The 12,401-nt window shown below is 42.6% G+C and overlaps 1 protein-coding gene across 8 annotated transcripts in view; it reads right to left on the reverse strand.

The window, feature by feature from the left end:
* Nucleotides 1-253: 253 nt before the first annotated feature.
* dicer1 (dicer 1, ribonuclease type III) overlaps nucleotides 254-12,401 on the reverse strand; it is a 178,682-nt gene continuing 166,534 nt past the window's right edge. For all 8 annotated transcript variants that reach the window (XM_072494192.1, XM_072494186.1, XM_072494193.1 and 5 more), the window contains 3 exons: nucleotides 8,101-8,263; nucleotides 7,932-8,007; nucleotides 254-3,485 (listed from right to left, as the gene is read on the reverse strand). In XM_072494192.1, coding sequence (XP_072350293.1) covers nucleotides 3,320-3,485; nucleotides 7,932-8,007; nucleotides 8,101-8,263 — 405 coding nt within the window. In that variant the 3' untranslated portion in view covers nucleotides 254-3,319. The remainder of the gene's footprint in view (nucleotides 3,486-7,931; nucleotides 8,008-8,100; nucleotides 8,264-12,401) is intronic.

A 12,401-nucleotide genomic window follows, 5' to 3' on the forward strand; every position in this document is an offset into this window, starting at 1 on the left:
AAAATTAAAGAATGTGAACTTACTACTAGAAGGCGAATAACACAGATGGAAACCAGACTGCATGAGGAAGTAAGGAATAGAAAGTCATGTTGATAAGGTTAGAGGAAGGTAGGTACTAGGAGGTTTGTGTGGAGCTTTAGCACCCAGTGGACTGAATGGCTGGTTTCTGGGCTGTAAATTCCACATGTTCCAGCACAAAAATTCACTCAAAAATTAATTTTAAAACATACAATGAAACTTCAAGGCTCAAAGATAATGAACAACCAGACCATACTTTATTGTAGATATTCAGCTACAATTACAAAAAGAAACTATTAAAAGGTAAAATTGTGATCCATAAGGTGCAGAATGCAAATCTCTGCAGCGAGTTACAGTATGAATGAGATATATTCTATGTCCCTTAAAGACTGCTGCAGCATGTGATGACGCACTTAATTTAGATTCAATACATTTCGTATCCACTCCCATTCTGCTACAGGTGCTTTAAAATCACACTATTTACAGTACAGCAAACGCCCGCAAATACTCAAACGCCTCGCAAACACGCACTTTTTCGCTTCTTCCTTTAATAAGTCACAGTTATCATTCTGCTACAAAATACCTACAAAACAAAGTTTCTGCCGCTGCTGCTGACCCGCTGTTGCAATGAAGTTCGAGTGCATTAAAGTCATGTGTTGTACAGTGAGTGAGGGACTGCAGGCACACAATAGATAGCAAGTTAATCACCTTTTTACAAAAAAAAACCTTTGCAGTTATAACAGCAGCAAGGCCCAAACCGAAAATAAAACAAATCTTTTTTTCTGTTAAGCATATTAGCATATACATTTCTCGTTTGAAATGAGGTAAAGCATGGTGCCGAGTGCAATGCTTAAATCGTGCTACATGTATACAACAGCAACGGGGACAAAAGAGGAATTGTGTTTTGTGCCTCGAAAAAGACAAGGAGGAAATAATTGCAGCATTGATTAGGACTTTAGTAAATGTAGATGGCTAAGTTAGTGAAAAATATGGTTTCATGAATGTACATGCCAGAAATACCCCACACTTCTGTTGATTTCTATTTAAAGTGTGATGCACTGTTAATACTGGAAATACTCGCAAACTGGTGGCACATTGCTTGATGTCAAATCTTTTGCAGCATTTCTTGCCAAGTAAATTAAAAAAAGATATATATAAAGATGAGCGCTTGTCCTGGTCTACACCCGCAGAGAGATCTTTCTGGGGAAAAAAAAAAATTAGGGCAACAACAGAATGTGGAAACAGGTACAAGTCCATCTTCTGGATCATGTTGCAGATCAAAACGAGCTTACGCCAATCAGTAAGACAATATGCATATGACAGCAGTTTTCAAAATTAATCACACTCATTTTTTCAGCTTATACATTAAAGTAGTACCCATTTAATATTGTCGAGTTGACAGGCTAAAAGGTTTACTGTTCCAAATAAAATGAACGAATGGGATGCAAGAACTGAACACCTCAACATACGTGTCTCAAATTTCTTCCATCTCTGATTCAAGAGAGCAATGACAAAAATAAAAGCCAGCTCTCAAAATTTGAAGTACATCATGGTGGACGGGGTGGGTGACAACTGCATGTTACTTGAAATGATTATCTAGAGAGCATCGGGAAGAAACTCCCGAGTGTAATTTTTTTTTAAAAAGGTAAATTAAAAGAGGTATTATAGTTACAGTGCAAAAACAATTTTTTTTTTTTTTTTTAAACATTTCAAGCATAATATATAAAAACATAGCACCAAATAAAAACGAGAAATCAAAAATGCATGCAAATAAGAACTGAGGTATTCAAAGGGAAGAACGCCTAATTGGTATCTACTGAAAACATAACTACTATTTTGAGCTGAGCCAAGTAGGATGCATCCTCTCTTTAAAAGCTTGTACGCTGAAGACTGATTAAACATGATCGTCATTTGTCACAGGATTTTCTTTTCCTTGCCTGCGCCGCATTTTAAGAGAAAAACAAATGAAAACGGTGGAACATGAATGCAGCTTCCTCGCAAACACATAGCTTTGGTGTAAAAGTCAACTGTTAGGTGCTATAGGCAGACACTGAGGATAGTCGTGTGCATGTGTTGTGTGTGTCTGTCTGCTCTTTTTCTACATCTACGTGCGGTGTGTGTGTGCCGTGTGCGCATTTGTATGTGCATGCGCGCGTACATTTTCCCCACCCCTTAGAAAGGGAAAGGTGCTCATATTAATAAAAAACCTTTCACTTTTTCTTACAAAATTCTGCAGCATATTTTTGAATGATATGTCTAAAGTTACTGTATCATTAGTGACAGTTTCTGTACTGCACCACCTACTCCAGACTGCTCGTGTTTGGAAGCACCGCACTCGCATCGTAGCACAATGCACGCTTTCCCCAAAGACCACATAGTGTAAATTAAGCTACTTTGTGTGTCAAAGAAAATTTTCAACGCTTTGACTCTAAGTATCTGGAACCATCTTATCTGTATTAAAATATATGTGCAGCTACCTCTAAGCTCTGCAATAAGTTACACAGCCCCAGCTCTAAAAGAGGTCAGTCAAGGGCTGTAGTTTGTATCATACAACGTGCATCATATGGGAATGTAAAATCAGCTATAGAAATGTATCAAAAGGTTCAGGAAAACAAAACAAGTGGGGTCACTTTCAATTAAGGCAAAACCCTTTTGATTAAATGCAAGAGACTCATATGTGGCATCAAGTTGAACAAATGCTACTGAAAATGCCAGTTGATTTAAGTGAAACCTGTTCCTATTTAAATTAAGTGCAAAACAAGGATTGGAAATGCCATCTCAAAATGTGAAAGGATGACAAGGAAACAGGACAATACTGGCACACTCGCTCGCTCTTACCAGCTCATACACGACAGTTTTACACATTGTGGCTGGACTGGCACTAGTGCACAGGTTGAGAATTTCAAGATTAGTAAAAATGTGCAATCTAATAACTAATCACTTTCCAGCATAAGCTTCCTGGCTCACTAAACAACAAGCAAAAGTTTCTATTTAATAAAAAAATTAAGTAAACATTATAAGGAGACCTGACAACTGTTAAAATGCTTGCAAAATGAATATAAAGCACTCTCGTGATTAATCTAGCAAAAGAGGAGGGGGGGGGGGCAAGGATTGTGTTCGCGCAAGAACTTACTATATACTACGATTAATCCTAAATTATACTACTGTAGTACAAACACTTTACACCTTCATAGAATGACTGGCTCATTCTTGACTTGACCGAGTCTTGCTTGGTGTTACCCCAGGTGAGCTGAAGAGGTGCGGGCTGGGCTGGCCTGGAGGGTGGGAGGCAGGATGGCCCTCAGCTGTTCTGTATCGGAGGTTGATTTGCCTTCAGGCTCCGCAGTGCTCTCCGAGCGGCTGCGGACTTGGCAATCCTGTAACTGCGGCCGACACCTTTGAATTTCCCTTTGCCGACCACCTCCACTGTGACGCGGACTTTGCCATCGTACGTTCTTTCGGCAGGGCTTTAGGAACAAGGGAATTGGCAATTTTTAAAAAAACATTGAATGGGACGCTTCAGCCAAACAAACAAAAAAAAAATCAACATTTCAATGGAGTTGAGAATGATCAGTTTAACATCCCTTCCACCTTAAATCACGTAAAATTGACTATCACAAGATTTATAATCCTGATCACACATTTCAAAATAAATTACATAAAAAATGCATAAACATCAACAGCTGGCAGTGCAAAAAGCATGCATTAAATCATCAGAAAAATATATAAAATGATAGGTTAGAAATCTAGCTTTCTGCTAAACTGGTACATTCCCTCCAGATGCACTATTTTGAAACATTGGTTCTGCTCCATGAGGGAATTCCACCTACTCGCTAGACTGCTGACATGGGTAAATCATTAGGAAAAAGATTACAATGGTTCCTGAACGCTTTGGAGTGGACAAGCGAGGTAGAAGAAAAGCTGGTCAGAAATTTGAAACAAAGACAGAAGGTATTAAACCTAACAGTAGTTCAACGGACACCCGAGAGAGACGGGAATGCAAATGGTAAAAGGTCAAATAACCTTTTTTGCTGCACTTTTCCACAATTATCAGTTCTTCGAAATTTATTCTCGTCTTATGAAAGATATCATTTTATTTTGTGCATTTAATTGAACTGCCAACACATTCCCATCTCAAATCTGTGCTCCCCAGTTATAAGCACATGACTCAGCAGTCTGGGCTGCCCAATGCCATCACTCAGCATATTTTATATGCTGGAAAACGTTTTTAAAAAAACATTGAAACTAATGTATTTTTGTGGAATACATTTAATTAATCTACTCAAATTCCTCCAGTGCCAGTATTAGTGCTTTAAGCATCAAATTGGAGTAACTGATGGCTCAAAATGCTCGCTGCACATAACTAAGTAAGATTTTGTAAAAAACTATGACTGAACTGCTGGATGTTTTTATGCTCTAAGGTTCGAGTGAGCACATGATGAAAATTCACACCCACGACTACACTTCGAATCGGTGCTGAACCACAGTTGCAGGCCTCTTGGTCAAAACATTCCCCCCGCAGGCTAACTTAATCCAACTCTCCCGCTGGCTCTCCTATTCTCCAATAAACGTCTTCTTCAAGAGGGTGTGTCGAAGAAATAAGAACTCAACTGAAACAGCTAGCAGGAGAGTATTCCACATTCCAACCAATCTCTGAATATTTTCCATGCTCCTCTAATTCTTTGTGCTTATGTTAAACTTGTGTCCTCTTCCTAACCATCTTGCAAACCGGTGAAAGCGATCAATCCGGTTTTAGCATAATGTCTATCGGGTTGATCCTTAATCTCCTCAGTTCCAATGAAAATAGACTGGGACTATTCGGTAAGGGAACCAACAGGAAGGAAACAGCTTCTTGAGCTTGTCCTCAACAATCTACCCGACGCAGATGCATCTGTCCATGGCAGTTTTGGTAGGAGTGACGACTGCAGTCCTTGAGGAGACAAGTCCTATCTTCATATTGAGGATATCCAGCATGTTATGTGGCACTATCACCATGATAGATTTCGAACAGATCAGCAACACAAAACTGGACATCCATGATGTGCTGTGGGCCATCAGCAGTTGCAGAATTATGTATAACCACAATCTGTAACCTCATGGCCAGGCATATGCCCAACTCTACCATTACCATCAAACCAGCAATCAACCCTGGTTCAATTAAGTGCAGGAGGGCAATTCAGGAACAGCACCATGCAGACCTGAAAATGAAGAGTCAAGCTGGGAAGCTACAATACAGGGCTACTTACATACCAAACAGCAAAAGCAGCAAGGAATTGACAGAGCTAAGCAATCCCACAACCAATGGATCAGATTTAAGCTCTTGCAGTCATGCCATATCCAGTCGTGAATGGTGGTGGACAGTTAAACTACTCACTGGGGGAGCAGGCTCTACAAATATCCCCAGCACATCAGTGCAAATGTAATTTGCAACAATCTTCAGCCAGAGCTGCAGAGTGGATGATCCAGCTAGGTCTTCACCCGGGGTCCCCAGCATCACAGATGCCAATCTTCACTGAATTCAATTTATTCTGCGTGACATCAAGAAACTGCCGGAGACCGTGGCAAAGGCCATGAGCCCTGGCAACATTCCAGCAATAGGACTTAATTGTGCCCCAGAACTAGTTGCGTCCTTAGGCAAGCTGTTCTAGTCCAGCTGCAACACTAGCAACATGGAAAACTGCCCAGGTTAAATATTGTACACAAAAAGCAGGGCAAATCTAACCTAGCCAATTACTGCCCTATCAATCGACTCCTGGTCGTCAGCAAAGTGATGGACGAGGTCGTCGACAGAGCTATCAAGGAATACTTACTCAGCAATAACTTACCCACTGAAGTTCAGTTTGGGTCTGCCAGGGCCTCTCAGCTCGACTTCATCACAGCCTTGGTTCAAAAAGAGCTGGATAAAGAGCTGAACCGCAGAGGTGAGGGTGGCTGCCCTTCACATCAAAGCAGCTTTTGATCGAATATGGCAGCAAAGAGCCTGAGCAAAATTGCAGTCGGTGGGAATCGGGTAAAACTCTCTGCTCGTTGGAGTCGCACCTAGCATGATAGTGATTGGGCAGCACAGTGGTTAGCACTGTTGCTTCACAGCGGCAGGATCCTGTGTTCGATCACTGTCTGTGCGGAGTTTGCATGTTGTCCCTGTGTCTGCGTGGGTTTCCTCTGGTTTTCTCTCACAAGTCCCGAAAGACGTGCTTGTTACGTGAATTGGACATTCTAAATTCTCCGTGTACCCGAACAGGCGCCGGAATATGGCGGCTAGGGGATTTTCACCATAACTTCATTGCAGTGTTAATGTAAGCCGACTTGTGACAATAATAAAGATTATTATTATTAGCATAAAGGAAGATAGTGGTGGTTGTTGAAGGTCAATCATCTCAATCCCAGAACATCGATGCAGAGGTTCCTCAGGGTAGTGTCCTCGGCCCAACCATCTTCAGCTGCTTCATCAATGACACCCCCCTTCCATCCAACAACAGAAGCGAGGATGTTAGCAGATTGTACAATGTTCAGTATCAGCAGTCAGTGCTCAGATTTAGCAAGACCTGGGCCCCATTGAAGCTTGAGCTGATAAATGGCAAGTAACATTTACACCACACAAGTGCCAGGCAATGGCCATCTCCAATGAGAGAGAATCCAACCATCTCTCCTTAACATCGACTAGCATTACCAACACTAACTCCCCCACTACCAACATCCCGGGGGTTACCATTGACCAGAAACTCAACTGGATCAGCCACAGAGATACGGTGGCTACAAGACCAGGTCAGGGGCTGGGAATTCTGCGGAGAATAGCTCACCACCTGATTTCCTAAAGCTTGTCCACCATCTACAATACACAAGTCAGCAATGTGCTGGAATACTCTAACACCTGCCTGGTTGAGTGCAGTTTCAATAACACTCAAGGAGCTCAACACCAGCCAGGACAAAGCAGCCCTCTTGATTGGCACCACATCGACTGCCTTCAATATCCACTCCCTTCACCACCGATGAACAGTGGCAGCTGGGTAGCAACATCGATGCTCGACAGCAAGTCACCAAGATTTCTACAACAGCACCTTCCAAACACACAACTGTTACCACCTAGAAAGATAGGGCAGCATTGTATGGCCAACACCACCACGTGCAAATTCCCCTCAAAACAACACACCATCCTGAGTTGGAACTATACCACCAAACCTTCATTGTTGCTGGGTCAAAATCCTGGAACTCATGAACAGCACTGCGCAAATACCCACACCACATTCAATTCAGCGGATCAATAAGGCAGCTCACCAATATGTTCTCAGGGACAATTAGGCATGGACGAAAAGAAAAATGTTGGCCAGCCAGTGATGCCTACGCCAATTGAAGAAAAAAAACCGTCTTAAGTCTCCTCACAATATCTCTCACCCGTGGTAATCTGCCCAACACTTTCCATTTCCGTTATATCAAATCTCAATGACATGATCAAAATGCACTAACCACAACTTAGCTAAAGTATTGTGCAAAGGTCATTATTGCTTTCTTTTCTATGTGTGCAGGTAGGATATACTTAAACCCCAATAACCTGGGAAACTCATCAGGAGAATGCTGTTTTGCTGCTTTTTAAGTGTTCTCTTCTGGCGCAAGTTAGATATTTATATTTGTCCATTCTTTTAAAGTTCAGGTAAAAGCTGTATTTTTGTTTAACTTCCCTTTTTCCAGAGTCCAATGGACTTTGAAGGAGCTAAACTGAAACAACAATAAAAACAAGCACAACATTCAGAAGAGAAAGAAACGGACGATTTGGGTGCAACCCTCTATCTGATGGTTTCACCCAAAACGTGATCCACTCTTTCAAATGTCGACGTGTCTGCTGAATGTTTCCAGCTGTCTGCTTTCCGAGCCAATTCTTCTCCATCACACTTGTGAACATTTTGCTCAATCCTTACCTGAACTTGGCCGTCTCTGGCTCCATCTCCAACAACTCACGAACAGGGGAGCGCGGTACGTTGGCTGAAAATTTCTCTGCAACGTGAAGTACGACATCACAAGGCATTAGTAACTTAGTCAAGACAACAAGGAAATGGGTGAGGGGAGGATAACAATAAGGAGGGCTACCTATCAAGGGTCTCATCATGGGGTAATAGACTTGCCAAACTGTTTCCAAGGACATCCTGCTGTCCATATAGATGGCACCGGCAAGAGACTCAAAGATATCTCCCATGGCCTTTGGAACCTCAATGTCTTCTTCCTTTTCTTCATCTTCTTCAGATCTTCTTAGCTTTTAATAATAAAAAAAGACTGTATTAAATATTCCAGAAGAACTTTCTTGAAAACAGTACGAAGCTGTTCAATCGCCTTCAGTGCACTGATAGCTCATCAACACAAAGAATTTTGGGCGGGACCATCAGCTAAGGGCATTCTATCAACTTTCCTCACTAACCTCTCTCTCCAATGACATATTACCAAAGGCACCACAGGTAATAAACCAAAATATGCAGTTAATTCATCAACTTAAGGCGTTGACATGGTTCACAATAGATAATACGCAGTGGTAGCTTTCAGAAGTTGACACTTTTATATTCTGCATTTTATTCAACGTCATTGTTTTGGGGGAGGGAAGACCAAGGGCAAGAATCTCAAATAACGACGAGTCAGAATACAGGAGGGAGATAGAGAACCTAGTGGAGTGGTGCAGCGACAACAATCTCTCCTTCAATGCCAGCAAAACTAAAGAGCTGGTCATTGACTTCAGGAAGCAAAGTACTGTACACACCCCTATCAGCATCAACGGGGCCGAGGTGGAGATTGTTAGCAGTTTCAAATTTCATGGGGTGCACATCTCCAAAAAATCTGTCCTGGTCCATTTGTCGTCGACACTACCACCAAGAAAGTACAACAGCGCCTATACTTCCTCAGGAAACTAAGGAAATTTGGCATGTCCACATTACCCCATACCAACTTTTACAGATGCACCATAGAAAGCATCCTGTCTGGCTGCATCACAGCCTGGTATGGCAACTGCTCGGCCCAGGACCGCAAGAAACTTCAGAGAGTCATGAACACTGCCCAGTCCATCACACGAACCTGCCTCCCATCCATTGACTCTATCTAGACCTCCCGCTGCCTGGGGAAAGCGGGCAGCATAATCAAAGACCCCTCCCACCCGGCTTACTCACTCTTTCAACTTCTTCCATCGGGCAGGAGATACAGAAGTCTGAGAACTCACACAAACAGACTCAAAAACAGCTTCTTCCCCGCTGTTACCAGACTCCTAAATGACCCTCATATGGACTGACCTCATTAACACTACACCCTGTATGCTTCATCCGATGCCGGTGCTTATGTAGTTACATTGTATACCTTGTGTTGCCCTATTATGTATTTTCTTTGATTCCCTTTTCGTCCCATGTACTTAATGATCTGTTGAGCTGCCCGCAGAAAAATACTTTTCACTGTACCTCGGTACACGTGACAATAAACAAATCCAATCCAATCCAAAGAGGATTTTGCAACCTTTCACATAGTGAACCGTACCAGTTTCCTTGACAATTGTCTGTTGCCCCAGCCATTTCAACTACCCTTTCTTGGCTTCACCTTTATTGATCCAATGATAGTCACAACATCTTTTCTCTCATTCCTGTTCTGTTGCCTCTAGATTTTATCCAAAGGTCTACATTTGGCAGCTGCCTCTTCCACACATATGCGGTGACTCAGAGAGTAATGCAGTCGCCTCGGAGTCAGAAGGTTGTGGGTTCAATTCCCACTCTGGGAGTTGAGCACAAAAATCAAGGCCGACACGCCAGTACAATAACGAGGGAGTGCTGCACTGTCCGAAATACTGGCTTTGAAATCTGACAGCCCCTGCCTGCCAGAGTTTTACAGCAAAGAACGAGGCCCTTCGGTCCAACGTGTCTGCGTCAGCCACCAAGCACCTATCTATTCTAATCCCATTTTCCAGCACTCGGTCTGCAGCCTAGTAGACTATGGTGTTCTAAATGCTTCCTAAATGTGGAGGGTTCCCGCCTCTAGCACCCTTTTAAACAGCGAGTTCCAGATTCCCACCACCCTCTGGGTAAAAAAAGGTATTTCCCCAATTCCCTCTAAATCTCCTATCCCTTACCCTAAATCTATGCCCGCTGGTTATTGAGCCCTCTACTGAGGGGAATAGTTTACTTCTATGTCTCTTGTATTGCTGTGCACCTCAATGAGGTCTCCTTTAACCTTCTCTGCTCTAAGGAAACAACCCCAGCCTAACCGGCCTCGCTTCATAGCTGAAACTCTCCAGTCCAGGTGAATTTCCTCTGCACCCTTTCGAGTGCAATTGCATCCTTCCTATAGTGTGCTGACCAGAACTGCGCACAGTACTTTAGCTGTGGCCTAACGAATGTTTTATACAGCACCATCATAACCTCCCTGCTCTTATATTCGACGCCTCGGCTAATAAAGGCAAGTATTTCATACGCCTTAAAAGGTGCTTTATAAATGCATGTCTTTCTTTGCTTCAACATCCAAAGACATGAAGTGAACTATTCCAAGTTGTGTCTACGAACCATATGGTCTCCATCACAAAGAGTGCCTATTTCTATCACTATAAATAACTCCGTCCACCTCAGGCCACCTGTAGCTGAAACCCTCATCAATGCCTTTGTCTTCACCAGGGAACTCCAGTTCAGCCTAAACTCCTGCTTGCATCCTATCCAGCTTGCCCTACATCATACACTTGCTGATCTACATTAACTTCTGGATGGCTAATACCTCTGCATACTTAATTTTTTTTGAAATTTGTTCTTGGAATGTGAGCTTTGCTGGTAGGGTCAGCATTTATTGCCCTGGAGGTGGCGATAGTAGTGATTTGACTTCTGGAATTGTTGAAGTTTATTCGGTGTAGGTGAACTACTGTGCATTCTGTAGCAGTTTGACAAAACCGAGTGGCTCACAAGGCCATTTCAGAGGGAAGTTAAGAATTAATCACATTGCTGTAGGTCTGGAGTCACATATAGACCGGACCAGTAAGGTTGGCAGATTTTCTTCCCTAAAAGACCATAATGATCATAATAATGAAACTACTGAATTATTGTAAAAACCCACCTGGCTAACTAATAAGACCAGATTTATTAATTAGTTGAGTTTAATTTCTCCCAGGGATGTAAGCTCATCTTCATGGCTGCACCCCACCGTACTTATGTAACCTTTACAGCCATACAACCACCCCTCAGATACACAAGATGGCGCTAGAGCGCGGCGACTCTCTGCGAGCTCTCCATAACAGATCCTCTTTTTACTTATCTTACAATTGCTCTAATCTTTTAAAATTGAATTCTAAGACTAACATTGTTACTAACCTCTCTTTTATCTTTTCTTTATATTGTGTACCTTGTGTTGCCCTATTATGTATTTTTTTAAATTTCCTTTTCTTTTCATGTACTTAATGATCTGTTGAGCTGCTCGCAGAAAAATACTTTTCACTGTACCTCGGTACACGTGACAATAAACAAATCCAATCCCTCCTGAACTATTTATTCCTCGTACTCTGGCCTCTTGTTCATAATCTTTATTATTGTCACAAGTAGGCTTACATTAACACAGCAATGAAGTTACTGTGAAAAGCTCCTAGTCGCCACATTTCGGCGCCTGTTTGGGTACACAGAGGGAGAATTCAGAATGTCCAATTCACCTAACAGCACGTGTTTCGGGACTTGTGGGAGGAAACCGGAGCACCCGGAGGAAACCCACGCAGACACGGGGAGAACGTGCAGACTCCGCACAGACAGTGACCCAAGCCGGGAATCGAACCTGGGACCCAGGTGCTGCGAAGCAACAGTGCTAACCAATGAGCTACCGTGCTGCCTTCTCCCTCCATTTAAAAAGAGGCAGCCCTACACAACCACTCCCGAGACCTCAGATTCTGAAATTTACTCTTTAAACCCCTCTTTCTCGCCATCTCCATTTCCTCCTTTTAAGATCTTTCTTAACAACCAGGTTCTTAATCAAGGATTTTGGTCACCTCAGCCACTGCTTGCCATCCATTTTTGCTTTCCTTACACTTCTGAGACACCTTGTGAAGTTACCCTGAATCAATGGAAGCTGCTGTTTAAAAGGAAAATGTGTGTCTCTTGAATACGGTGGAGTCTCTGGGTACCTCATCATAAAATATACAAAGTAAATAAAAATAGTGCAGTGACAATTTACCAGGGATATGGGGTTACAATTATGAAGGCCGACTTGAGAAGGCACTATTTTCACTGACGTTGACCAGGGAAATTATGATGCTGATAATACAAAGAACAAAGAAAAGTACAGCACAGGAATAGGCCCTTTGGCCCTCCAAGCCCGTGCCGACCATGCTGCATGACTAAACTACAATCTTCTACACTTCCTGGGTCCGTATCCCTCTATTCCCCTCCTATTCATGTATT

The sequence above is a fragment of the Scyliorhinus torazame genome, chromosome 2 (assembly GCF_047496885.1).
Source record: "Scyliorhinus torazame isolate Kashiwa2021f chromosome 2, sScyTor2.1, whole genome shotgun sequence".
NCBI classification, from domain to species: Eukaryota; Metazoa; Chordata; class Chondrichthyes; order Carcharhiniformes; family Scyliorhinidae; genus Scyliorhinus; species Scyliorhinus torazame.